Here is a 15,269-nt window from a genome sequence, read left to right as displayed (position 1 = left end):
CAGAAGGCTTTCGATAAGGTCCCGCATAAGAGATTGGTATGCAAAGTTAAAGCACATGGGATTGGGGGTAAGGTACTGACTTGGATAGAGAACTAGTTGGCAGACAGGAAGCAAAGAGTTGGAATAAACGGGTATTTTTTCGAGTGGCAGGCAGTGACTAGTGGGGTACCGCAGGGATTGGTGCTAGGATCACAGCTATTCACAATATATATAAATGATCTAGACAAGGGAACTAGATGTAATATCTCCAAGTTTGCAGACGACACAGCTGGGTGGTTGTGTGTGCTGTGAGGAGGATGCAGAGAAACTCCAATATGATTTGGACAGGTTGGGTGATTGGGCAGATGCATGGCAGATGCAGTATAATATGGATAAATGCGAGGTTATCCACTTTGGTGGCAAAAACAGGAAGACAGATTATTATCTGAACGGCAATAGATTGGGAAAAGGGGAAGTGCAACGAGACCTCGGTGCCCTTGTGCACCAGTTGCTGAAGGTAAGCATGTAGGTGCAGCAGGCGGTTAAGAAGGCAAATGGTATGTTGGCCTTCATAGCGAGAGGATTCGAGTATTGGAGCAAGGATGTCTTGCTGCAGTTGTACAGGGCCTTGGTGAGACCACACCATGAGTATTGTGTGCAGTTTTGGTCGCCTTATCGGAGGAAGGATGTTCTTGCCATGGAGGGAGTGCAGCGAAGATTCACCAGACTGATACCTGGGGTGGCAGGAATGACGTATGAAGAGGGATTGGGTTGATAAGGCTTATATTCGCTAGAGTTTAGAAGAATGTGAGGGGATCTCATTGAAACTTATAATATTCTAACAGGACTAGACAGACTAGATGCAGGAAGGATGTTCCCGATGGCCGGGAAGTCCAGAACCAGGGGTCACAGTCTAAGGATAAGGGGTAAGCCATTTAGGATTGAGATGAGGAGGAATTTCTTTACCCAGAGAGTGGTGAACCTGTGGAATTCTCTACCACAGAAGGCAGTTGAGGCCAATTCATTAAATATATTCAAGAAGGAGTTCAATATATTTCTTAAGACTAAAGGGATATGGGGAGAAAGCAGGGACAGGGTACTGAGTTTGGATGGTCAGCCATGATCTCATTAAATGACGGAACAGGCTCAAGGGGCCAAATGGCCTACTCCAGCTCCTATCTTCTATGTTTCAAACCCCAAGACTTACCTACAGGCCACTGTCACACTACGATCGGCCCCCTCGCCTTCCCTCCTCCCCCCAAACCCCGAGACTTACCTACAGGCTGCTGTTGCACTACGATCGGCCCCCCTCGCCCTCCCTCCTCCCAATCCCGGGCCACTGTCGCACTACGATCGGCCCCCCTCACCCTCTCTCCTCCCAACCCTGGGACTTACCTACTGGCCACTGTCACACTACGATCGGCCCCCCTCGCCCTCCCTCCTCCCTACCCTGGGACTTACCTACAGGCCACTGTCGCAATACGATCGGCCCCCCTCGCCCTCCCTCCTCCCAACCCTGGGACATACCCGCAGGCCACTGTCGGCAAGGCAAGCGGTCCAACATTCATCCTTATAAATGCCTATGGAGACGCCACAGGTCCCAGCAGCTCACCCAGATAATGTTAATGTTATCGAAGAGCCAATTTCAGCTTCGGTCCTCCCGGCTGAGGTGTGTACTCTGTGCGTGGCACCCATTTCAGGCCGGAATTGCTACTCCTTAGTCCCCATTTTCATGAATGTATGAAAAGTCTGTATTAATGGGGGTGGAGGGGGCAAAGTGCACTGTTCCTATTATATTCACAACAACATAAGAATTAGGAGCAGGAGTAGGCAAAGATTCACAACCCTCTGAGTAAAGAAATTCCTCCTCATCTCAGCCTTAAACCCCTTATCCTGAGACTATGCCCCCCAGTTCTAGACTCTCCAGCCAGGGGAAACAGCCTCAGCATCTATCCTGTCAATCCCCCTCAGAATCTTATATGTTTCAATGAGATCACCGCTCATTCTTCTAAACCCCAGAGAGTATAGGCCCATTCTACACAATCTCTCCTCATAGCACAACCCTCTCGTCCCAGGGATCAATCTAATGAATCTTCGTTGCACTGCCTCTAAGGTAAGTATGTCCTCCCTCAGATAAGGAGACCAAAACTGTGCACAGTACTCCAGGTGTGGTCTCACCAAAGCCCTGTACAATTGTAGCAAGACTTCCTTACAGTTGTACTCCAACCCCCTTGCAATAAAGGCCAACATGCCATTTGCTGTACCAGCATGCTAACTTTCTGTGTTTCCTGTACGAGGACACCCAAATCTCTCTGAACACCAACATTTAATAGTTTCTCACCATTTAAAAAATATTCTGTTTTTCTATTCTTCCTACCAAAGTGAATAACCTCACATTTCTCCACATTATACTCCATCTGCCACCTTATTGCCCACTCACTTAACCTGTCTATCCCATTGCAGGCTCTTTGTGTCCTCCTCACAGCTTACTGTCCCACCTAGCTTTGTATCATCAGCAAACTTGGATACGTTACACTTGGTCCCTTCATCCAAGTTATTAATATAGATTGTAAATAGCTGAGGCCCCAAGCACTGATCCTTGCAGCACCCCACTCGTTACAGCCTGCCAACTGGAAAATGACCCATTAATCCCAACTCTCTGTTTTCTGTTCATTAACCAATCCTCTATCCATGCTAATATATTACCCCCAACCCCATGAGCCCTTATCTTGTGTAATAACCTTTTATGTGGCACCTTATTGAATGTCTTTTGGAAATCTAAATATACTACATCCACTGGTTCCCCTTTATCTATCCTGCGAGTTACATCCTCAAAAAACTCTAATACATTTGTTAAACACGATTTCCCTTTCATAAAATCATGTTAACTCTGCCTAATCATATTATGATTTTCTAAGTGCCCTGTTACCACTTCCTTCAGGGATTCCAGCATTTTCTCGACGACTGATGTCAGGCTAACTGACCTGTAGTTTCCTGTTTTCTCTCTCCCCTCCTTTCTTGCTACCTTCCAATCTGCTGGGACCTTCTGTTCCTGGCTGGGGTGGAGATCACCTTTTACAGAGGGTAAGTACTGTAGAAAATATAGGGACAGTGATCTCCTGGATGAGTTTCAATCACCTAGATGGGTCGGAGAGGAATTTCCCAGATTTTTTTTCTCCCAAATTGGCCATTGGGTTTTTTATCTGGTTTTTCGCCTCTCCCAGGAGATCACATGGTTCGGGAGGGATGTAGAGTGATAGTAGATTTGAGGTTAGGATCAGATCAGCCATGATCTTATTGAATGGTGGAGCAGGCTCGAGGGGCCGATTGGCCTACTCCAGCTCCTATTTCTCATGTTCTTATGTTCTTCTAGAATCTAGGGAATTTTGGAAGATCACAACCAATGCATCCACTATCTCTTCAGCCACCTCTTTTAGAACCCTAGGATGTAGGCCATCAGGTCCAGGGGATTTGTTGGCTTTTAGTCCCATTAATTTCTCTTTCTGTTATAAATCAGAAGCTACCAAATACACGCAGCAGGTCAGTTTGTATTTGAAAGGAAAACGATTTGTTACCATTTATGGTTTGACCCTTCATCAGAACTGGAAACTGGAGGCTTTCTATAGGACTAAACAAAAAGGTAAGGGACAAACTCGTAAAAGTCGAGAGGTGGCCATATTAATTACTGTAACAGAGGAGCAGCTAATGGAGTTAATAGCCAGAGAATGTTTTTGTATATTGGAAAAAGGTGAAAAAACTGTTGGATTGTTATACAGAGATCGTCTCAGTCATCAATGAAAGTCCATTAGAAAGACAAAAGGGAGTGACATTGGCTTCAAAATGGAAGAGAATGAAGTGGAAGGTGAATGGGGAAAACAGGCTGGAAAATGGGGTTGAAAGTGTGAATTGTGGAGGGGACAGTCTCTCTTGTTAGTAAGTGTGTAGTAGGTGTGTTTGGTAGTAGGATCACGTTATTGATGGACAGAATGATCGAAGATGACCCAGAAGATGCAGAGACTAGTGAGATGAAAGTGGGGGGGGGGGGGGGGAGCAAGAGGGATCTCGATGATGTGTGTGGAGGGAAAGAGGAGAAATGCAAGAAATGAGGTGGGTGTGATTAAAGGCCCTGTGGCCACAAAGGAGGGAAGGTATCAGCAAAGGAAAAAAAGGACATTTCATAAGCTCTAATGTAGAAAGTGCAGTCATTTGAGCAGATGTGATGCAGATGGGGAAACTGAGAGAAATGGATGAATCCTTGCAGGGAGGTGGAAAGAAACATAATATAAATACTCATAATAGATGCCTGTGGAAAGCCCATAAACAGTTAGGGAGAAGGTCAGGAGAGGGCGCAAAGATTCCGAAATGGACCATATAATTGGTGGAAATGGGAAGCATAAGCAACATTTCTCAGAATAGAGTGAGAGCAGGACACAACAGCAACACAATCATCAGTATATCAGAGGAAGAGGTCAGGAAATGGGACTGAGTAGGATTGGAATGGATCGTTCCGTTTAACCTACAGAAGGAAAGATGTAGCTGAGAACTGTGTTCCCGTAGCGATATCTTTTATATGGAAAAGGTGAGTAGATTTAAAATACATTACTAATTCCCAGACAAGTTCAGCCACATGAGGGATGGTTGCAGTGGACTGAGGCATTGATCAAGGAAGAACTCCCATTTTCTCTTTCTTATATCTTTTCATTGCCTGACAGAGATGATCTTTATATAATACACAGCACTTTTCCCCTCTTGCCATTTAAAAAAAAACTATTCTCATGTCATTAAACATATCAATACTCCTTTGTTGTTGCAGTTAGCATACTGGACTCCAGACTTTTATTCTCACCTTTTCTCCACTTTTTATGTTCATTCCTACAAAAGGGACTTATCTTACAGTTTCTGATGTTATGAAGAGTCTGCACATTAAATGTTAAATCATCTTCTTTCAGATGCTCATGTACTCGCTGTGTATTTCCAACAGATTTCCAGCAACTGCCTTTTTAAAATTTCTATTATTAATCTTCTGAACCTCCTTTGCTAACTTCACATTATTTTTGCTTACATTATTAGATGTTCATTATACTGTTCACCTCATTATAATAAACTAGAAATGGTTTGCTTCCAAGAAGTGTGTTATGTTGAGATTGAAGGTTGAAGAGTCTATATTACGATTAGAGCTTGGAGTGTGTTTGTGGAGTGTGTGTTTGAATTCTTAGTTTTTTACTACTAATCACTGGGTGGGTTCATCATATTTTTATTTCATTGAGCCATCTATTGACACTGCCACTGCTCACAACCAAGAAAACATTCACATATGTTTGAACAGGAAGATTTCAGCAGTCCAGCAACTGACGAGAGTTAATGGTGAGAATGTGAAGAGAAGGTTTCCTATGTGCTCCCGATGTAATCAAATTGTAAACCTGTTCTTTATAAACATGTTTACAATTTAGCTACATCTGCTGCATAGAGAACATCTTCCCCTGTGCTTGTTCCACAGAACCAGCTGTGGTAGTTAGGATATCCTGCATCCCTTGAGCACAGTAGGACTGGCTTTAAACCAAACTCTTGCACACTTCTCACCTATAACTATTTTAGGTTAATTAACTATAGTGTTGTATAACTTCATATCATCTGTTCCCTGTTATCATTTATATATTTCATTTGTGTTTTTTGAGTTCTTTTATGTCTGTGATTCATATTTAATACACAATTGAATCAGGAATTCCCACCTTAATTTCATTGTGTAAAGTTGTTTATGATCATTAACCATCGTACACTAAAATCGTGTTCCTCTTACCCATCCCTCTAATGACACAAATTATGCAGGGTGCATCTGGCTTAGATGGACAGCCAGGACTGCGGGTGAGTGAGTCACATTTGTACTCTTTGTCCTTCCTTTTGACTATCTCCTTTCTGCTTGGTGCTGGCAGTCCACTAGAGTCAGTAAATGCTCTGCGCTCATAATCCCCTCCTTCATACTCACTCCACTCTCTGTGCATGGATAGCTCACAGTTCAGTGTGAGGCACTGGCAAGTCCTGTTGACTAATTTACCTTTTTTCACTATCCACTCAGGATAACGTTGCTCCAAGGTAAAGTGAGACAGGGAGAGAGTGTCAGTGTCTTGGGATTTAGTAATGTAGTAATTGCCCACTGTCAATGGCAGCGTTAGGACTGTGAAACCCATGCAATGACATGGGGCCCCAAGCCAGTCAGGGACGGATCCAGTGAAAGAAGACCTAGGCAATGGTTTTGTCAACTATTTTTATATTACTGATGGCAAGCATGCCTTTTCACGATCATACGTGTGTGGATTTCACACCAGATTAAGTAGGTAGTCATTGATATCATTGTCTAGTAAAAAGTGGGGGCCCCAAAACAGAATCTTTGTACGGGCCCCTCGCAAGGCAAACAGTGCTCCTGTCTGCTGTTACATTACATTTTTAACAAAAGAACCAACAAAAAAAAACATGATTTACATTCTGAGTTCACGGAGACCTCTCTTCTATAACTGATCAACTTGGCACCAGTCCCAGATGGAGCAGTCACAAGGTGAACATGACTGAAAATGTTATTGCCTGTCATGTTAATGGGGAGTACAGCATGCCAAGGCAATCTTCTGATCATCCAGCATTCCGTTGGTGTTTCTGGGAGCAGGGCATGCATCAGGCAGTCACGAGTTGAGGAAGTAAAAAAGAAAATTGTGGAAATGGAAAAAAAAAGGCCATCTGGTGCACTATACTGTCCCTGTCTGTTTGGAAATGTTTTAGTATCATTAATAGGATAGAGCTCTGGGGTAATTCTCATGGATGTGAGAAGTTTTGTTTTATTTCTGTCCATTAGATGAGACAAGCCTATTAGTTTATCAGTAGGTTGAGGGAATGTTCACCACAGCTAATTGTTCTCTTTGTGTTCAAAGGGTACTGATGGTCCAATGGGTCCCGCCGGCCCAGCAGGCCCAAAGGGAGACAGAGTAAGTACTGAGTTATATGAATGTTCTACAAGTCTTGTATAACTTAATAAGGAGTGAAGTGTGTAATACACATTGAGAAATACAGTGCTAGAAATAAACAGAAATACTTTAGTGTTACACTTTACTTCAATCAATTATTGATGAAAAATAAGCTACACAACTGGTATTAATGCTGTGCCTATGACTGTTGCTCTACTCTGATCTTTTACATTATTTACATTTATGGCATTTTTCTCTTTTCTATTCATTCTTCCCTTCCTGCCTCTCTACCTGCAACTTCATATCTGTACCCAGAGGAGATTCCTTAATTAAAAGAGTAGGGCAGCCCCTGTCAATGCTGGGAGAAGGAAGATCTACCCACTTCACCCAATAGCTGCTCAACGAGGTGAAGTGGGCAGATCTCCTTTCCCCCTTTTGGTCCTGCATCTTGTCGCTGCTCTGTGCTGTGAGACAACCCGCCCAGACTAGAAGCTATTTATTTCAGGGTGTGCTGAACTAGCAATTTGAACTGCAGGCTCCTGATTAATGGTAGCACCACCATCATTGTGTCTCAGTAATAATATGTGACAAAATCCTTTTCTAATGACTTTCATAATTCCCTACGTAAGCCCTAAGTACCCAGTTCAGGAGATTTCAGTCTGCCCTGTCTGCGGTCCCGGTGACGTCCGCTCTGTAAATATGGCATTTTAAATAAATACTCTGCTCTGATTCAAGTCTGCCAGAAGCTGCTTGGAAAATCCTCTAGCATTTCAAAATTGGAACTGAAAGCTTTCCCAGATTGTAAAGGATCACTGAGATGTATTTTGCTATTCATAAATTATTTTCTCAAAAGATAACAAAACAACAACTTGTATTTAAACTTTTGAACAGGAAAATTAGAGGCAGTTTGTGCTGTAACTCCACGTGAACCAGAAACTGGATTCAGACTTGCCGAAACACATTTCACATAGGACTTAATAGCTAGCAGAGGAGACTTTCATCCTATGAGTCCGGACGACATTATTCAACAGTAAACAAGGGGGTAGAGTTTCCGCTTTGGGTGCAATCGGCAAACTGGGCATAAATTGCGCTGTTTTTCCGAAGTGAAGTTACGATTCAAGTTTCTGCCCAAACATAAACTCTTCGATGTGCAATCAAGCAATGTAAGAGAACGTAATTGGTTGTTCTTCTCTTTGCATTTAAAATATTCATCATTAATATATTTAAAAGTGGTAACCTGGTGCGGTTTTATTAATACAGCTATAAATGGGTTTATCACAAAAAATAAGGATTTTTCATAAGAGTGTCCAGTCCGTCACCTGTGAGTAAACTGATTTTAAATCACTGAAAATGACCTAATACGAGACTGAACCATTTACTAGTTTCATCGGTGTACACTAGTCAGTTTCTTAGTAAAGTAAATATTTTTAACGTGTAAAATCTTTTAAAATGTGCCGACTAGTGCCTGTGCGCCTAAATAAACCGAACTCAAGATCAAGACCCTCCTCAGACAGCCGCAGACGGGCACAATCGACCATTGACGGCAACCCGTCATTCTCGTTATTTTGATCTGGGGGTGTGGTCAGTTTTGTGGGCGGGGCTGGCTTCCAGCGCAATGTTTTTTAAACCGATAGCAAAATACTGCAGATGCTAGAAATCCGAAATAACAACAGTGTTGAAGATCTTTTGTGCTGGTTTGACCAATTTCAGCCAGAGTGGAAACTCTGGGCCAAGATATTTAATTTGTTGTTTCTAAAGTGTGTGAAAACAGCACAACATGCTGAATCAACAAAGTGCGTTAGTTCTCACATTCTTTATTATAGCTATAAACGTACCTGTTTAAACCATATTGCACCCATATCCCACACAATCTCTAATGTAAGGTTGATGGATGGAATTAGATTGTACGAGGTTATAGTCGGCTTTGAGGTATTTGCATCAGCAGACAGGTAGTTTTATTTTCCAAAACGGTCCACTTTGCTGTTCTATGTGTACAGATTAAAGGGATTTTGATAGTTGCTGGTGAGGTAACGAGACCAAATCATGTAAACAAGAAATACAACACATTCAATAGAGCAAGTTGTGCTTACCACAGAAAATAATGGGAGAATGAGAGGGAATTTAAGCTGCTATGTGATTAGGTTGTAAGTATTGTGCTTTCCCAGATTTTGAAAGTTTTTTACTTTCAAAAGTGGAAGTGTTGCGAGTTCTGCACACGGTGAGCTACCAGCCCCACTGCAAGCATAGATTGGAAGATCGCAGGGTGACCAGGGTTTTCCAATCCACACTTGCAGAAAGCCAGGTACCTAGCACGGAGGAAGACTCAGAAAATCTACCCTTCAATCTCTGCTGCATTTCTGTTTTTACGATGCACTTTCTTTGGATCGTGACTTGTACTTAACGTGAAATCTGTTCAAGATGGCCTCGGCAGACTGGAAAAACCCAATTATCTCAAAAGCAGAACTTCATATCCAGTCTGATCCATCCCCATTAGCAAAAGTTAAACTACTTCAGGGTTTTAATGTTCCACAGCAGTGTTTGCATAACACTCCCAATATGTTCTTTCTCAGACTATTGGAGCTGCTTCTGATATGTTGAAACATGCTAAAGGTATTAAGCCATCTCTTTTGTGAAAAACAATTCCAAGTATTGAGAACATTATGACAAACAAATGGACCATTAATGGTTTTCATTTCAGCTGTTATTTTCCATTAGGCACTGCTGTTTGATTCTAAGCTCTGTGCGTGTGCTTTTTAAACTTGTCATCTCCCACGGGGCCTCCCTGCACTTGGCAGTTTCCACGTCTGTCACATCTTAAGATACCAAAAGCATTTGAGAATGCTTGCTTCTTTATAACTGTAGATCGTTTGTTTTCTATTAAAAGTGTTGTCATTTCAGGGTGAAAAAGGAGCAGTTGGTAACCCAGGGCCAAGGGGACCCACAGGTTTGCCCGTAAGTAAACCTAGTGTTAGTACGTGTAACTGTAAGAGGAAATAGCACTGCTTTCTGCAGCTTGAATTAATGACACAATTACAAATGGCTGGGGGTGAGATCGATTTTATTTTCTCTGTGACTTGAATTTGCACTTTAGAAGTTGTGACAGACAGCAAAGCCTGGGTTTTTATTGACCATATGAACTCTGAGACTAAATTGCAGCCACAAACTTACTGGGGGGGAATTTTAACACGGATGAGTGTGTGGGATTGGGTGCGGGTGCGGGGCTGTTAAATCGGGAAAAATTCAGAGCGCTTCGGGAAGCTGGCTCCAACCCGCCGACTTCTGAGTTTTATGGAGGCAGGACAAGCGGCGGGAAGGCAACCCGCTCCCAGGAGGCGGATTGGCATTTTAAATATGAGGCTAGAGGCCTCTGATATAACCTCTTTTGCAGGTTTTACTGTGGGCGGCCGGGTTCAGGAAACCCAGCAGCCGAAGCAAGGCGAGGACTGCTTTGAGGAGAAGGTAAGTGGCTTTACAGCACTGCTTGTGGGCCAGGAGGAGCAGGAGTGCATACCCCCCCGGTCCGCCAAGCTCCCCTACCATCAGACCCCACCCGCCCATACGGGGTCGGGGATCAGACCCCCAGCCCCTGGGATTGGACCCCCCCCCCCAGGGGTCATGGATAGGACGCCCCCCCCCCCCCCCCAGGACCGGACCCCCGGGGTCAGGGATCGGAGCCCTCCCCGGGGTCAGACACCCCTCGGGGTCGGTGATCAGATCCCCCCAAGATTGGATCCACCTAGGGTCGGGTATCGGACCCCCGGGATCATGGATCGGACCCCCTCCAGGACCGGACTCCCGGGGTCAGGGATCAGGGCCCTCCCCGGGATCGGACCCCCCGGGGTCGTGGATCAGACCTACCTGGTCCTGCAGCCTGCTCCGGATTGCTCCCTGCCCGACTAGAAGCCAAACCTGTCAGTGAGGCTGACTTCCGGGCGGGGAACCTGTCAGGGCCAAAAGACGCACTGGGAAACCTAGACTTCCGGGTTTCCCCTCCGAAACTGCCCCCCCACATCTCCCAAGTCTACGTAACCCGCCCCAGTACATGCCCAGGCCCCTCCGCCGTCTATGTTCATATTGTAATCTCAACAAAATGAAATCTTGGTAACTACTGAGTTTGCACAGATTGACGATTAAGGGAGGCTATTGTGGTGTGATCACTGCAGAGCGGTGCTGAAATGTGGCATGACTGACAGGAGGGTAAAATCAGGGAACTTTTTGCAGTTTTAAAGCAAAAAATTAATACTTAAAGGATGTATGTTATTAAAACAGCCATACTCAGGAGTATACTAAGGGCTCGATTTTGCCAGGGCTGAGGAGGCGGGATTGGAGGCGTGTGAGGTGTTAAAATCGCAAAAAATGGCATGTGGGCCCGATCCCGCCTCCATCCCGCCTTCGAGCAATTTTCCCAGAATCGGGGTTTCAAACCCCATTTCCATCCTGCCTCTAAGAGGCGGGATAGGCCCTTAACAACCAGTTAATTGCCTCTCTAATCCAATTTTGAGAGGCCTTTGTGATTTTTAGACATTTCCCCCATCCTACACGCCTCCTCTGGAACATGGCAGGTAATCCTGGCAGCCTCACAAGTGGATTGCTTACTAACAGCTGCAGCTCCACCATTACAAAGGAGTTTTTAGCAATCATCATTTGCAGGTGGCAGAACTTTGTTGTCTCAGGTCTGGGGGAACTTTTAGCAGGCCGACTTATTGTTGTGGATGTTTGGAGCCTGAGATCCATCTCCAGTGTGACCTCCTGGGAAACCCCTCTCCCCACCTTGACTGAGCGCTTCCTCAACTGAGGTATATAGCAGAAGCATGGGAACCATTTATTTCCTTTCCTCCTGGACATCAGATTCGGATGAAGACCAGCCGCAGCAGCAGCAGAACCCTGAACAACAGCACTACCAACAGCAGCAGCAACAACAGGAGCGCCAAGCTGCTGCTCACCTACCTGAAGCTGCACAGGCCAGAAGGTGCCAGAGCACGACCACATTGCTGCCCGGGATGCAAGGAACGCACTCACGTTGGCCAGATTTGCTTAGCCTACACAATCAAACATTTTTGCCTCGCACCTTCTTGCCAGAGCATCGACAATGGACAAGAACCTGTGGATTCCTATCACTCTGACCACCATACTGACAATCGCAAGTCGCTCTACGCCCTCAATGTGGAAGTCCCATTTGCGAAATGACAACAGTTTGCCATCAGAAATGTTTATCACTACAAGCAACTGATGGCATTTCAAAAATAAACACAACATAACACCCAAGTGACTACCCTTGTGACTACTTGTGCATTATCTTCCTCTTACGCGTGCTCCTATGTGGTGCTTCCCCTGTGGCTTCAGCAGATGTGGAGGCCCCTTACTCACTTTCTTGCTGTTCCTGTCTTGACACCTTTGGCGGGCGTCCTCTGGGGTTGCGAACCTGTGAGGGCTCGGCAACAGTCTGCTGCTCCTGCGGCTGTGCAGGGGATGAGACGCCAATCTCAGTTGGGTGAGGACTCTGGTGGGGCTCTGACTGAAGGCTACTCAGTGGCATGGTCATGTGAGCGCTTGGAGAGGAGCCCCCACTTCCTTGTTGTCTGCCATCAACATCCCTCTCATGGGTCAGCCCCACTTCAGAGCTAGCAAGTGGCTTGACAGCACTTTGCTGCATTTCAGGGGGGCCATGAGGACCTGTTTCTCCACTGGAAGTCCTACTCCAGAAGGCTTCCATGAAGGTCTGGTTTCTATGCTCAATAGCTGACCATCACTCCTTAAGAGATGCCAGTCTATTCTGAACAATGACCATGTTTTCAACACTCTGGCGACTTAGCTCCTCCATGGCCGTAGCCATCCTCTTCTCTACCGTAGCCATCCTTTCCACGAAGGTTGCCATCCTTTCCGTGGTGATGCGTTCATGCACCAATGCCTCCACAAAGGCTCTGCTCATGTTCGCGATGGACTCCTCCATTCGCTCCACACTCACAGCGACCCTGGAGACAAAACCTGCCAGAGACACCTGCAGCTGTTCCTGGAGTTCCAGCACCGCTCTCCTTCTGGATGGACCTGGAGGCACAGGGTTGACATGCAGCTGAGCCGAGCTGGCAGAGTCCTGTGCCCTCCGACGAGGACTCTCCACTGCTGTCCCTGTCTCCATCATCTGCTGATGCTCACTTGTGAGCTGTGATACACCAGGTGCCAACACTACTCTATCTCGCAAAGGTCCCACCGAGGTGTGAGTGTCTGCACTGGTGCTGGGTGCACTGAATTCTGCTGATGCTGCGCCCTCAGAGGTTGCAGCTTCCTCTGAGGTGTGTGGAAGCTCTTCCTCCTGGACAGTGGGGACGGGGGCTTTCAATGGTCCTGTAGGGGAGTAAAGGAAAGAGAGATGTGAGGTCAAGGTTACATGAACATTGAATAGTGCAGATGATCATAAGTCAATCTGTTAGAGCATCAGATTCATTATCAGTGACTCATGCAATGTCAATGAGAGAGATGCCAAACTATTCTGTCACCAGCTTGCTGTGATGCGCCCGTCTGTCCGTCCCCCACTTGGGAATCCTCCTCGATCCCGGCGATTTCCAGGGCCGCCTCCTCCCAGGTGGTGAGCTGGGCTACTGAGGGTGGCCCTCCTCCTGTCATGGCTCTTTCCCTCTTATTGTGGGCTCTCTTTTCCTGCAATGAGGGACACAAGTGGAGTTTGAGTGAGAATGAAGGAGTGATTGTAGAGAATGCATAACATAGATACTTAGAAGAAGACAAAGGGCACTCCCTGTGTGTTGTAAGTTGTTGTTGTTGTTGCATCACCATGATAGGGAGTGTGAGGGCTACATGGTCAAATAGTTAAGTGAATGTGACCATAGAGAGAGGGTGCAGGGATGTAAGGCTCAAGTGGGATGTGGAGGAAGAGGTTGGCAAAACAGAGTGCTGGTGAGGAGAGGCGATGGGAATCAGATTGAGGGTGATGGGAAAGTCATATTCACTTTTCCTGTGTGGAGAAGGTCATGAAACCTCTTCCTGCACTGCAGCCAGGTTCTGCCACTCATCGATATGGAGTTGACCTCCTGGGCCACTTGCAGCCACACAGCTTTTGTCTACTGGGGTGGCTTTTTTCTCCCTGAGGAAGGGAACAGCACCTCCTTATTACATCTGGCTCCGTGCACCAGAGCTTGAAGGGAGCGCTCATCAAACCGAGGTGCACACTTTTGCTTGTTGGTGGACATTGTCGGGAAATGAAATCCTTCATACAATTTCCAAAGTGTTTCCAGTCTCCAGAAGAAGCAAGGCTGCTTGCAGGTCTTAAATCCAGCAGCATTGATGACGTCATAGGAGGCGACTTTCTGTATGAAAAGACTCATTGGGCCAGGGGTTCCCACACGCTGGAAATCAATTGCCTAATTAGGGGAAAATCGCAATTTTTCAACACTTCACTTCTGAGTCGGGGTCCTGACACGATTCCCACCTGACACGCCCCAGCCCGCCAACACTGGCAAAATCCAGCCCTAATTCTGCATTGGCAAAATAATACCAAGCTTTAGTAGTTCAATGATTGTAAGCTTTGAGCTGACTCCCTTGATGCTTAAATAGACTTACTGGTGTGGTACTGAAGCCATACAGACGAGGACAATCCCACAATTGATCCCTGGTCTGTACTGAGTTACTTGGTCTCAACTATGACCGGCGGGGGAATCACTACAATCGGTTTCAGTGTCCGTGGAGATGGGGAAGGGAAAACTTAGCCAGGCTTCCTGCTGCTGACTGCTCTTCAGTGATGATGCTGGAAGTATGTGTGCATGTTGTGCTTGGCAGTGATGGGAATCACTGTCATATAGCCAACATAATATATCACACTCACTCACACATGAAGAGTGCGTGAGGTGCTGCTACAAGAAAGGAGAGATTGAGAAGAAAATTAGAAGGCAAGTTAAAGGAAGAAAGAAAATGCTTAGACCTGATACTAAGGCAGATATGCTACAGATTAAATTGAAAAGGATACACAAAGTTTTTTAACCACTGACAACAACTTGCATTTACATAGAGCCTTTAACAGAGAAAAATGTCCCACGGCACTTGAGAGGAAAACGGATGCCAAGCCAAAGAAGGAGAGATTAGGAGTGATGACCAAAAGCACGATTAAAGAAGTGGGCTTATAGGACAAGAGGAACCTAGAGAGAGGGACAGGTTTAGAGCTGGAACTCCAGAGCTTGGGACCTTGGGCCTCCAATGGTGCGGTGAAGGGAAGGAAAATGCTGGAGGCAGAGGAACAGAGATGGGGGGGGAGGGGGGGGAGTGGGATGGCTGGAGGAAATGACAGAGATAGGTAGGGGTGAGGCCATGGTGGGATTTTAAGACAAGCACAAG

The 15,269-nt window shown here is 45.7% G+C and overlaps 1 protein-coding gene across 1 annotated transcript in view; it reads left to right on the top strand.

The window, feature by feature from the left end:
* col25a1 (collagen type XXV alpha 1 chain) overlaps nt 1-15,269 on the top strand; it is a 256,959-nt gene that overhangs the window by 211,446 nt on the left and 30,244 nt on the right. The window contains exons 26-28 of the mRNA XM_085965125.1: nt 5,806-5,841; nt 6,897-6,950; nt 9,828-9,881. Of these exons, the coding sequence (XP_085821251.1) occupies nt 5,806-5,841; nt 6,897-6,950; nt 9,828-9,881 (144 nt within the window). The remainder of the gene's footprint in view (nt 1-5,805; nt 5,842-6,896; nt 6,951-9,827; nt 9,882-15,269) is intronic.

Source organism: Somniosus microcephalus, chromosome 2 (assembly GCF_052327205.1).
Source record: "Somniosus microcephalus isolate GS21.2 chromosome 2, FLI_Smic_1.0, whole genome shotgun sequence".
NCBI lineage: Eukaryota > Metazoa > Chordata > Chondrichthyes > Squaliformes > Somniosidae > Somniosus > Somniosus microcephalus.
Note: the sequence above shows the minus strand (reverse complement) of the source record. Positions and strands in the feature narration are given on the sequence as shown.